The sequence below is a fragment of the Cydia strobilella genome, chromosome 11, assembly GCF_947568885.1.
Source record: "Cydia strobilella chromosome 11, ilCydStro3.1, whole genome shotgun sequence".
Classification (NCBI taxonomy): Eukaryota; Metazoa; Arthropoda; class Insecta; order Lepidoptera; family Tortricidae; genus Cydia; species Cydia strobilella.
The window spans coordinates 6,227,054-6,239,328 of NC_086051.1; the positions used below are offsets into that span (position 1 = coordinate 6,227,054).

General features: G+C 35.2%; 1 protein-coding gene across 1 annotated transcript in view; it reads left to right on the forward strand.

Annotated features, from left to right (window-relative positions):
- LOC134745462 (collagen alpha-1(XV) chain-like) overlaps positions 1 to 12,275 on the forward strand; it is a 203,435-nt gene that overhangs the window by 119,821 nt on the left and 71,339 nt on the right. Inside the window, exon 3 of the mRNA XM_063679507.1 lies at positions 162 to 709. Coding sequence (XP_063535577.1) covers positions 162 to 709 — 548 coding nt within the window. The remainder of the gene's footprint in view (positions 1 to 161; positions 710 to 12,275) is intronic.

The window sequence follows — 12,275 nt, forward strand, 5'->3', positions numbered from 1 at the left end:
TTGCTGTATCCCAATAATAATATGTATTATATGTTCTTATCGTAGGTATTTTTATCGCATACATCATATAACAAACAATATATATAGGTACCATATATAATTTTAGACATATTATAGACAAATATTCAAAAACGAATGAAGGAAATTATTTCTCATTTCAGAAGTACCGGAATATGACTTACTCCATGCGATCGGCGTTCCCTTCAGCAACCCTAAGACACAATACTTCGACGAGGGCCTGGACGGATTCCCAGCGTACGGCCTTAAACCCGGCTCCGACATCAAATCACCCTACCGCCTCTTCATGCCCGAAAAACTGTACCCTGAATTCTCCATAACAGCCACAGTCCGACCCGCCACCGAGAACGGCGGCTTTCTATTCTCTGTCGTAAATCCTTTAGAGACGGTAGTACAATTGGGAGTACAGTTGATCCCGTCGGGGAGAGATCTCACAAATATATCCCTTTTATACACCGATGCAAATGTCTATGCCCTCTCGCAGACAATTGTATCGTTCGCTATACCATCTTTTTCTAAGAAATGGAGTCGGTTCGGATTGAAGGTTACTACGGAGAATGTGACGTTGTATCTGAATTGTCACGAGTTTGATACCGTGCCTGTGAAGAGGAATCCGTTGGAGTTGGTATTCGATTCGGCGTCTACGTTGTACGTGGGGCAGGCAGGGCCGCTTATCCGAGGTGCTTTTCACGTAAGTTGAACTATATTATCCTTTCTAGCGTTAACACCATCTTGAAAAAAAAATACGGGAGGATAAATGTACCGGAAATTGGCCAGAGTTTGACTTCCTGGACACCTGTGAAATTTTCACAATTTTCTTGCTGCCCGAGTTTATTAAAATTATTATTTTTTTGCAAATTCTTCTGTTATAATTACTGAAACTTTATTTGAATTATTAATTTATCTACTTTGAAATAATTAGGTCCGAGGCCGTGGATATTAATAATGTTCTTCGAAACCTCATCATCTTTAATGAATTCAATAAAAGCCAGAATTTTTGCGAGCTCTGTAGATTTTGTATAATTCAGTATATTAAAACTTATTACAAATGTACACCTAACTGTTAAAAAGTAGCAAAAATCTTAGCTTTCATTGTTTGTATTTTAATACTTAGTATTAGTTGATAATACATAATAATAGTCTGACAACTTATCAACCACATGACATAAAAAAAATATATAGGATTAAGTGATTAGTACACAATGATAAATTTGCCGCCGATTTTCTGTGAGTGACGAACACGTGTATTAATAGTTTTCTTATATCCGATATGATAAGTAGTCCATCTGCTTTATTTGGCTCGGCTCTGATATGTTTTCTGATAAGTTTTAAAATATAATTTACATTTGTAGGTTTATTATTGTTTGTTTAAGGTTACATTTGGATGGGGCTGCAGCAGCATTACTGTTGCAACTTTACTGCATTTTTGCGAGCGGGATAACTACACTAACAATTTCTTTGATTTGCTGTCGTTGCCATACTGCTATTTCAATCAAAACGTCAATCCATCACCTATTTTATCAAGGTGCTTGACAGTGACATCGCCCGCTTCATCGTAAGTAACATTGCAATCAGTAATGCTGCTACAAATGTAATCTTCACTGTAAAGGTGACATCCGACAGTCACTTTATATGGTGCGGAATGCTATTTTAAATAAAATGTATCTGCCCTAAACAATAAATACCAAGATAGTACTATATCTTTCACCGAGAGGCATCGCAAATATTCGTGTCTCCTATCCCTTTCCTTATGTTACGTTGTTTGTCTCGTTTATCGTGCGTCTGTGTTGACAAAGCCGCTTTTACTGGGGACAGATAAACAAAATTCTGTCACACAAATTTTAGGCCCAAGAAAATTTAATACTATTCGGCCGTGTTTGACATATTTATCCAAGTTTTATCTTCGCGTTTGAGAATTTGTTCAAAATGTTCAAACATTTAGTTTTTTGTTTAAATAAGTAAACAATGGAAGGAGTATTTACATGCATATACGATGAATATGGAAAATGCTTTTCTATCGAGCGACGAGGCGATACGAGTTTTAGTAGGAAATCTCGATAAGGCAAAATAATTGTCTTGATTCGGTTAGTATGCAAAATAAGTTATTGATTGCCTTCATTATGAAGAACAACATCAAGGAATTAACAATAAAACTAAAAATTTTACAGATATCCAAAAATTCCTTTATCTATCTATATATATAAACGTAAAAGTCCTGACTGACTGACTGACTGACTGACTGACTCACTTTAATCAACGCCCAGCCCAAACTGTTGGACCTAGAGAGCTGAATTTTTCACAATAGATAGCTTTTATGACGTTAGTATCCACTAAGAAGGGGTTTTTCAAAATTCATCCCCTAAGGTGGTGAAAAAGGGGTTGAAAGTTTGTATGGAGATCATAAATTTTTTTGAGTGCGGGACTTGAAACTTTGTATAAAGGCATGTTATTAAAATACTAGAAAAGTAATTTCAGCGTTTTTGAAAATTCATCCCTTAAGGTGGTGAAAAAGGGGTAGAAAGTTTGTATGGAGGTCAAACATTTTTTTAAGTGCGCGACTTGAATCTTTGCATTAAGGCATGTTATTAGAATACAAGAAAAGTGATTTCAGCGTGTTTAAAAATTCATCCCCTAAAGTGGTTAAAAAGGGGTTCAAAGTGAATCTATTACAAATGCTTTGAAACTTCTTAGAAAGGCATTGTATAAGATTCCAAAAAAGTTATTTCAACGTTCTTAAAAATTCAACCCCTAAAGGGGTTAAAAAGGGGATGTAAGTTTATATGTGGTACAAATTTTCTTTTAAGCTAGGAACTTGAAACTTGGTAAAAAGGGCATTATATTAAAATAGACGAAAATTGATTACTTACACCGTTTTTGAAAGTTTGTATTAATAGTTTCGGGAGCGAATATTTTTTTAAATAGTGAACTTGTAAATCTTCTAAGAGGGTCGAGAGGAATTATATCGGGAACAATTTTTTTCAGTTAGGGTCTTGCAACTTCGTAGTTTGTGAAAGAAAAATTTCATGCGTTGTATAATTATTAACAAATGATTAACCGTCCCTACTGATATCATTTGCTGCATAATGTTCTATATTATGCTCATGTAGAATATATAACCACCAGCATACAAATCCACGCGTACGAAGTCGCGGGCAACAGATAGTTAGGTACATATTTAAGCTAAAGGGCGCCTAATCGCGTAGACATTGTTAATTTATTACATTTTTTAAGTTTCTAGTGTGTGGTTTCGCTCTTGATCGTAGACAGACTTGCTTTATACTAGAGACTGATTGGACTGTTTTTCAGCTGAGACTTTATTTATCAAAAAAATTAGGTTTAACTACTTTAACTTAAAAACATTATTTGCAGTAAAAATCATGAAATACCATTTGCTTTTATTTATTATCGCATTTTTTGTGGAATTAAACCTTTCTAATTAACCCCAAAATTAAATCAGCAACATGTAAACTTCTTAATCTCGTATTTACTTGCACCGTAGTTATCTATCTATTAGGCTAGTTAGACCAACCGCAAGTTCTAACTAGGCGCAACTTCCCAACTATCACTGTGGTACAGAGCTTGAGCCACTAACTCTGTTGTTTTTCTTGCCGGTTTTGCTGCACCTAGATGTCTACTAAGTTTTCAGGTGAAACTCGTCCAAGTTATACGCAAACTTGCAAGCGCAAGGCGCAGTTTTGCATATCAAACTGTAAGCAGTTATGCTACAGCTCTAAATTGTATCGAATAAGTTTCTTGGGAGTGTAGGTCTTATTGCGGTCGTAGTGTATGCAAATTGAGCGTGCGCCGAACTGTTTTTGTTTAAGCCAAGATTATACGATGGGGTTCGCCTGGAGAATTGCTTGTAGAACACGATTGAATTATTACAATACAATAAAATACTTTTTCTCAAAAATGGACGGCAAAGTCGACGTTGCCGGTTAAAAAGTAGGTCGCGAAGTGCGTAGTTTATGGTCAGTCAAAAAATTAAAAAGTTAAAAACATTGCAGTCTCGATTTCGGGACTGCAATGTTGCATACAAATTCCATTATTTGTCGAGTTTCAAACTTTTTAAAAGTTGAAGTGGCCATATCAAATGAAGGCATAGGTCCATTAAACAGCCAAACAGATGATCAGTACTTATTATTATAATGTTGGTACCGCGACTATTTAGGTGTCTCAAATAGGTTGGCGTATTTTCAGCAAAAAAATACACTTCCATTTTTAATTAAAAAAATAAAACGGCGGCAAAGCAAATCTTTTTACTTTTTTGTGTGAAAATATATACACAACAATGTTACTTCTGTAAAATATTTCTATTATATTTGCGTTTATTGCGCCATTTTTGAGAAAAGCACTATATATGACTCGGCTGGAAGGCTACTTGCTGGCTTCGGATTCAATTAAACGGACTCCCAAGGTCGTCCGTTTAAAACAAATCCTCAGCCAGCAAGTAGCTACTTCCGAGCCTCGACAATAATGTACTATTTATTGCACACCTCGCATATTTAACAACAAATGTACAGTAACTTAAACAAAGACAACACACGACATTACTTCACTAAGTTTACTGATAAGGGTAATGCTAGCATAATTAACAAGAGCGATTAAGGTGCAACGTAAAATTTAAAAAAACGCGGCTAGTATTCTAATGGTAACATATTTTTCTCAAACATGCAATGAAATTTTGATATTATGTTCTTCATATTAGGCTGGGAAGGCATGGCCAGCAGAAGGAAGTCTAGTTATGACATAAATACTGCGAAAACAATACGTGCTAAATATGCTTATTTCCTAGAATATTTCATTGAAACTACTGGAAGTAATAAATCGTGATATTATTGTTTGTTGATAGTAGGTTTTATTACTGTCGGCAAAGTTAATAAGTGAATAAGGTAACATATAACACCATAGAGCAGGAAGTCCAACAGAGGAGGGGTGGATATTAGTGGGGTAGCTGGGCATAGTGGAGTTGTAAAAGTTTTTCAAGGCAAAGACAGATCGTAACGACAATTGCACATTGATTAGTGTTTAGTGCGTGAACTACTTCCGTTTAGTAGCAATAGTATGAACTCGCACTAAACACTACCTAATCAATGTGTAAATAAAGGCCATACAGATAGCGATTAGTGTTTAGTTGGGACGTCATCTACCCCCGCAGACATCGTGTATTAGGCTGACAAAATATAAAAGGAGTACAGGGGAAGGATAAAGTATATAAAATGCATTGCTCATAAATAGCGTTTGCTTATTAGGTGTTTTACAATTTATTTATTTTTACAATTATATTGTTGTTTATCTGATTTGAATTCCCGTATTCTTGTCTTGAAACACTACCCTACCATCATTAATTTAACTCAGTTAACGGATACATTTTCCACGTTGTTATCAATTTAAGTTTGATCCTGTTAGTACAAAAATAAAGTACCTAATCTGGAAACTTCTAATTACGTGAAAGTATTTGGGAAGCTGAAGTTTTCAGAATTCCATTTTCTACAAGCGTACCACCTGACCAATAGTAAATAACCACCACTCACCGCAGCTCCAGTACTGACACGACTTTATATTGTGTTCAACATAAAGTCATATATACATATAATACTTAATTAAAGTTAATTTACATTGCAACTTTTACGCACTAGATCCATTTCGGTTTTTACAGCCAAAGGTAGTGCTCCAAATCCACTCCGACATTAATTCTATGTACACAGCAGCTATTCAGTAGTACGGACGATGACTTTTGAAGGCACGCCTCGGGGGTCGCTTTTATTTGATGTGAATGCCTCGTTGCAAAATGTGGAGCATTACAAACCAGCCTATGACGCGGGCCTAAAAGTGCTTCATTAAACATTTGCGAATTTTATTTTTAAGACCCTTACTCATATTGCTTTAGCATCGAATGACAAAAGTATAAGAACTAACCACATCTGTAGCAGATCGGGCCGCAAGTGATGAAAATATACACGGAATTTTACGGTTTATTTACAACACTTTACTAGTATTCACATTACACAATAACACAGATATAAGTACAATTATTATTTACACAGAAATCTAAAAAGCAACTATAGTTCGGTTTCGTAACAATTTAACAGAGTGCATATTTTACACAATAAAAAAAAATAGGCGCACAATGGATTTCGGCCATTGCGCGCACCAATGAGGTTGGTATTGACTAGATCCTTATCCGAATGCTTTTTTTGCACAGTCAACTGCATAAAATCTGGCCGTTTCTGCATTTGCTGAACCGTTTAAAAAATAATAATTATGATTTATATTATGCTAATTTTACGGTTAAACTAACGTGTTTAGTGTATCCTCCTGGATCCCCCGGTCCTCACTTGAGGACATAAGATTTAAAAAAAACTCCTGTCAAATGTCAAAGCAACTTAAGAAGTTTGCACGCATATAACGTTTCCGAACGAAACTGTCAACCTAATAAAATAAACACCAAGTCACAGATAGCCAATCAGCGATCAGTGCGGCTTAGACATCTGACACTACCGGCCACACCATGCCCCGCGGTAAGTAAATCCAAATTTATCTCACTTAAAGTTTAATTATATATTTTTGTTTGGTTTTGATTAGTAAATATATGATGTATTTCATATGTTAGTAAGTAGATTTCCTCCGTAAATTGAAAAAACTTTAGCTTTATACAGCTCTGAAGTTAATGTACTCCTGCGAGTACAAGCGGACTTAAACAAGTAATTTATGTCCTCGTACGAGTACAACCGGTCTCAATCCTGTAAGTTTTGATGTCACATGAAAGTTAACTATGTTTTATTTCCGATTTTGAGGCTTAAAGGACTGTGAAATAGAGGAATATCTTAACTTCGACGAATCCGAAGGTCTTTCCGATGTTTATGTCAGAAGTAATCTTAAACTTAATGGTTCCGGTACATCTGAATCGGAAAGCGACGATGACGATAGCGACATTTTTGAAAATATTTAAAGGTTGTTAGAAGATATAACCTCGGCGGTTCCTAGTCCAGCTCTAGAAGTAGAAATAGAGGCGTCAAGATATTCTATCCCAAGTTTACGGAGTGAAATAAGCGGTGCATTGGCAGCTCTTAGTCCAAGTTTGTCATGCGATGATTATATGGAGAACAGATTTGTGTCATAAAATAATTTTACGGTTTAGACACTTGTTTTTAGACTCACGTAAAATTATTTAATGTTAGTATGTCTCACAATAGTTTAAATTCGTTTAGATTTGTGTCACTTTTTAAATATTTACTGATACGACTGACTGATTTTTGGTAACGACTGAACTAAAAACTAATCTTTAAGGTAAGATACAAATGTCCTATTAAATGTAAGACCGAAGATTTAATTTACTGAATTAAAACTAAACTATAAGGTAAGATAAAAAAATCCTAAGAAATGTGAGACTGAAGATTTAAGTTACTGAATTAAACACTAAACTTAATATACCTACGGTAAGATAAAAATGTCTAAGAAATGCCAGAGTAAAGATGTTAGTTAGTAGGGAAAATTGTAGCTGTGATTTCTAGTTAGTATATTACAGTAATGTAATTTACTTAATATGCAACTTACAGAACATTTAAGTACTCTTACATAGTTTATTTCAGAAAAGTCTATTTTGTTACTGACTTTAATTTGATAGCCTGTGCTGTTAAGTACAAATAAGTATTTTTTGTAAGTTTATAATATAAACTTTATATGCAAGATAGTTGATTCATGAGGATTTCAATTTATTTAAGACTGAATTTATATGCTTGTCCTATAATAAGTACAAATAAGTAATTTTTGTAAGTTTATATGCAAGTAAAGTTGATTATTGTAGTATTTTGTTTTATTTGATACGGTACCTCGAGTGAGGACAAAGTCCCCATGTACTCGCCTGAGAACAAGGAAAAATCGAGGGGAAAACGCCATGATTTTTTTTACTAATTTTCCGACATTATGGGTTACTTACTTAATCAATTTTCGAAAAAAATATCAGTTTTGATAGAATCGATACCTCCAGGATCCAGGAGGGTATAGTCACGATAGTTTAAATTCGATGAATTGTATTATTTTTGTTCGCAGGATATGCAAACAAACCGATTTTTTTTGTTTTCTAATAAGTATTTGGCCTCGGATAGTGTTATGTTACGCTTGTCTTCTATTAGACATTTTATCATATATTAAAAGGAAAATAATATATTCATTTCTCATGCTCTGAAAGTGGCCCTAGTGGTGGCGGTAGTGGTGGTGGTATACGTTTCGGCCCAAGGGTGTTTTAATTTCCAAGTATGTTATTTTAATTACGATTAATAATAAAAATTCGATTTCAAAAGCATTTTTGTATCATTTCCGTTTTGATATTTAACTCCATAAATCACGATCCTTATACCCAAATTCTTAATTGAAACTGCAATACAATTTCGTAAAATACTTGACTTGGTTTAGACATAACTAATTACAAACATTAAAGTTTCAATTCCTTTATTACCTACCTACTGGCATTTTTCATCTGTAAATAAAAAAGTTGACATGCATTGTTATGTTTTTTATCGACAAGATCTAAAAAGAAATAACATGTCGTGTGCAAAAAATGCAAAAAAAATGTTCTGCAAAAAAAATTATTTGCCGAATTTGACCAAAACTCATATAATATTTTTTGCTCCTTATGACCTCAGGAATTCGTGGTTAAAATCTGTCGGGTTCTACCAGCCCACAGTGTATAAAATAACATTTGTTAAAAAATAAAATAGACATATCGAAAATAAAATAAGGAAAATAATAAACTCACACCTTTTAAAATCGAATTATACAAATGTTCATCTCTTTGAAATGTTCATCTTGAGTATATCGATGATACTTATCCTTAAAAGCTCGTCAACATCGAGCCCTTTGTCGCCTCAGAGAGTGATTTCCGAACGCACTCATTATACTGCCAACGCCTGAATGATATCAAACAAAGTTCGACACGTTCTGAAACCCCATGAGGTTTCACGATATCGCTTCGAAACGTATCCACGAACACTCAGACGCTCTCCACCCGAAGCTATGCACGGTAAGCGCAAACATAATCTGTGCCACCAAATTTCAGCTATTGGCTCATTTTGATCTTTATCTCGTGTGCATAAGAGAAACGTATTTTATTCTGGAATGATGGCAATGTTTTGCTAACTGATGAATGGGAAACCGGTTGAAAAAAACACTCACACGTTTCACTGAATGACTTGAGGGGTGAGTGTGATTTCTAACAAGTCTTTTAAGTTTTACTTTTTTTAACCTCACTTCGTGGAAAAGTGAATAGCAAAGAATTTTCTTTCCTCTTATTTCGTATTGATAAACAAGTAAACAGACGTATATTTGAGAAAAAACATCTTGAGACTAGAAGCTACTTTTTCTAAGAAATGAAGCACTTTCATTAGTCCATTTTTCCTTAACATCAATTTTACCTTGCTTCTACGCTTCAGTGTGGCTTTAGTGCAATAAAGTACTGTCAATAAAATATAGTTAGTAAGAACTATTCCAAGCTCCATTGCATTATATTTCAGTTTATTTGCTCGTTGCATTCATTAACTACCTCTTACGGAGACAGAACCTTTAAAAAACGACTACCTTGTACATTTAATAATTTGCCTGGAGGACATCCGACTGGAAACAGATGGATGTATGTTTAAAGGAAAATTAAAAAGATATTTACTTAATTCACTGCCCTAATGTTAAATATTAGTTTACTTAGTTTAATTAAACGATTCCTGCAGACAAACTCTAATAATAATTTTGCGGAATTTCTATGTAAAATATAAATATGTTGTGTATTTAATAATAACAAATAAAAAATAATAAAACTTTCAGACCAAACAAAATAATTCTCCTGATCACTAACAACTTCCTTCTAGGCCCACCTTACTGACAAGTCGAGATTCAAAAACCAATGATTTTTCATCTCGATACAGCCCCGCACGCGCACGCGTTCATGTAATTTACGATCCTATTCACAATCCAACGATGGTTTCATACAGCACTCGTGTTTAGGGAAGGCCTAGTGGGAAGGTCTATTTCCGTCGCCTGCGGCGCTCGCACGCGACAAAACCCCATGCGTGATGCTGACGTTTTAAGTGTCGCGTGTCATCGTGACGCGACGCGACGCATCGTGACGTGTGATGCCGCTAACTCGATACGTTGACGGGCGCGTGGAATATGTGGTTACGCGGATGACGTTTAGTCGATATAATGTTTTGCAAACGGTGCAGGCGTTGGCTTGTTGATTGACGAGATTGGGACGAAAGTTTTGCATGATGTTGGATTCTGATTTCATTTTGAGCAAGTCCCGTAATCTCTAGGAAAAATCGAGCTTTTAGCCCTTTCTTTATTATATCATACATAGAGTTGACAAAGAAAACTATAGACTCATAACTCAATAACAATATGGCTCACCCCCACCCAATTTTTCATAAATACTTAACAAATGCCTTTGATCTTCGGCCTCCAGAACAAATGAATTTATTTGTAATGTGTTGTTAACTTTTGTAATATTGATTTACTTACCACTCTGACAGTGACAAAGCTCTATTAAGAAGGTTAGTTGTAATTATTCATGAGTGCGATGCGAATTTTGATAAACATACTCCGCTAGCCAAGTGTGGGTAAGGCCCGACGGCGAAGCGTCAAGGCTTGCGATGGCCGAAATTTTTTGAAATAACACACATCACGCAAACACATCTACACTTAATTAACGGCAAACTCGGGTCACATCTCAAAAATTGATGATAACCCCAATAAGCCTTACTTAATCCGGACGGCAACCAGGAAAAGCGTTACCCATGCGGCGTTTCCCCGTGAGGTCAACTATCTTTAAACACGGCTATATCCCAACTGCGAGCTTGTCTAGTGTTACTTGACATCGTGTTAAGTAGAAATTATACCTAATCTGAGATCAGACTTATATTGGTTACTCTGAGATGGTTTGCGGAGGAAGATGTGAACTAGCTTAGGTCGCCAGACTAAGTGGCACCCGACCGTCTGTACAGTCGATGTCATACAACTCTTAATCTTTATGTAAAGGGATTCCTGTATCCGACTGCATGTATGTACCTATAATGTATATGGTATATCAATGTAAGGACATTTTCCTTAAAAGTTATATTGATATTTAACAGGATCTATTTAACATTAAAAGGAAAATTTAACTTCTAATATCACAATAAGTAAATTTTGCGTCACAACCTATTCTTTACCTACTGACACAAATTCGCCTATGTGTTGTGTTTTTCCTTACTCGTTTTTATTTCTCTGGGAATTTTTGTATGCGTGTTTTTAATTCAGTATCAACGCATTTCTTTCATTTAGTCGCACCTGTGGCCTGCGCTCTAACCTATGACATGACAAATATATAATACGACACCAAATATATAACAACAAATAACAGTGTGAATAACGATCCCAACCTGAGCGACTCCTATCCTACCAGTTTGAACGTCCTCAGATTACCGCACACGTCGAGTACCAAATACAATCCTAAAATAGAGCGGTTAATATGTAATTTATAGGCATTTTCGTTATATGTATTGTATAGCTTATCCAATTTAAGGCTTTCTAAAACTGTCAATTTAGTCATCAAAAATAAGTAGGTACATATAACCGCTTGGCTAGTTCCTGCGTAAAACTTAATGAAGATGATTGTAGAAGTTATTAGAGTTATGTATTTATAAATAGGTACAAATTGTGCATGACATCATAGTCTTATAAATAATTAAATATACTAACAAAAAAATGGATCATTTGTTATCCGACAATAAAGAAATTTAATTTAATTGAATTTATAGTCACTATGACATAATTTTACATGAAAATTATGTAAACTGAATTTCACGAAAAAAGATGTATGATCTCATTACCAACCAAATCGAATAATTTTATAACTACCCTACAAGGATATACACCCAAACGTTTATTAAAGATTTTTTACTTACCATAACGGGCTAAATACTGCTAGGACTACAAGCTATAGACACTTCCCATCAAGGATTAAAACAGCTAAAGATAATACCTACATGCTTTATCTCTAAAAACGTTTCCCCAGCAGCCAGACTGGCTCCGGAAAGAGGTCAGGCCCCGTAGAACATGCCAATCGGCAACGCTACGTAGCGAAAGAAACGCAACTGTCACTGTTATACTAATATTGAAGAGTGATAGAGAGAAACACAGCGATTCGACAGCGAAGCGCAAGCGATAGTCATTTTGGCTAGGTCGCCAGTTCCCAGACAGGCCGGCGCCGGAGTTATCGACGTTGGCAA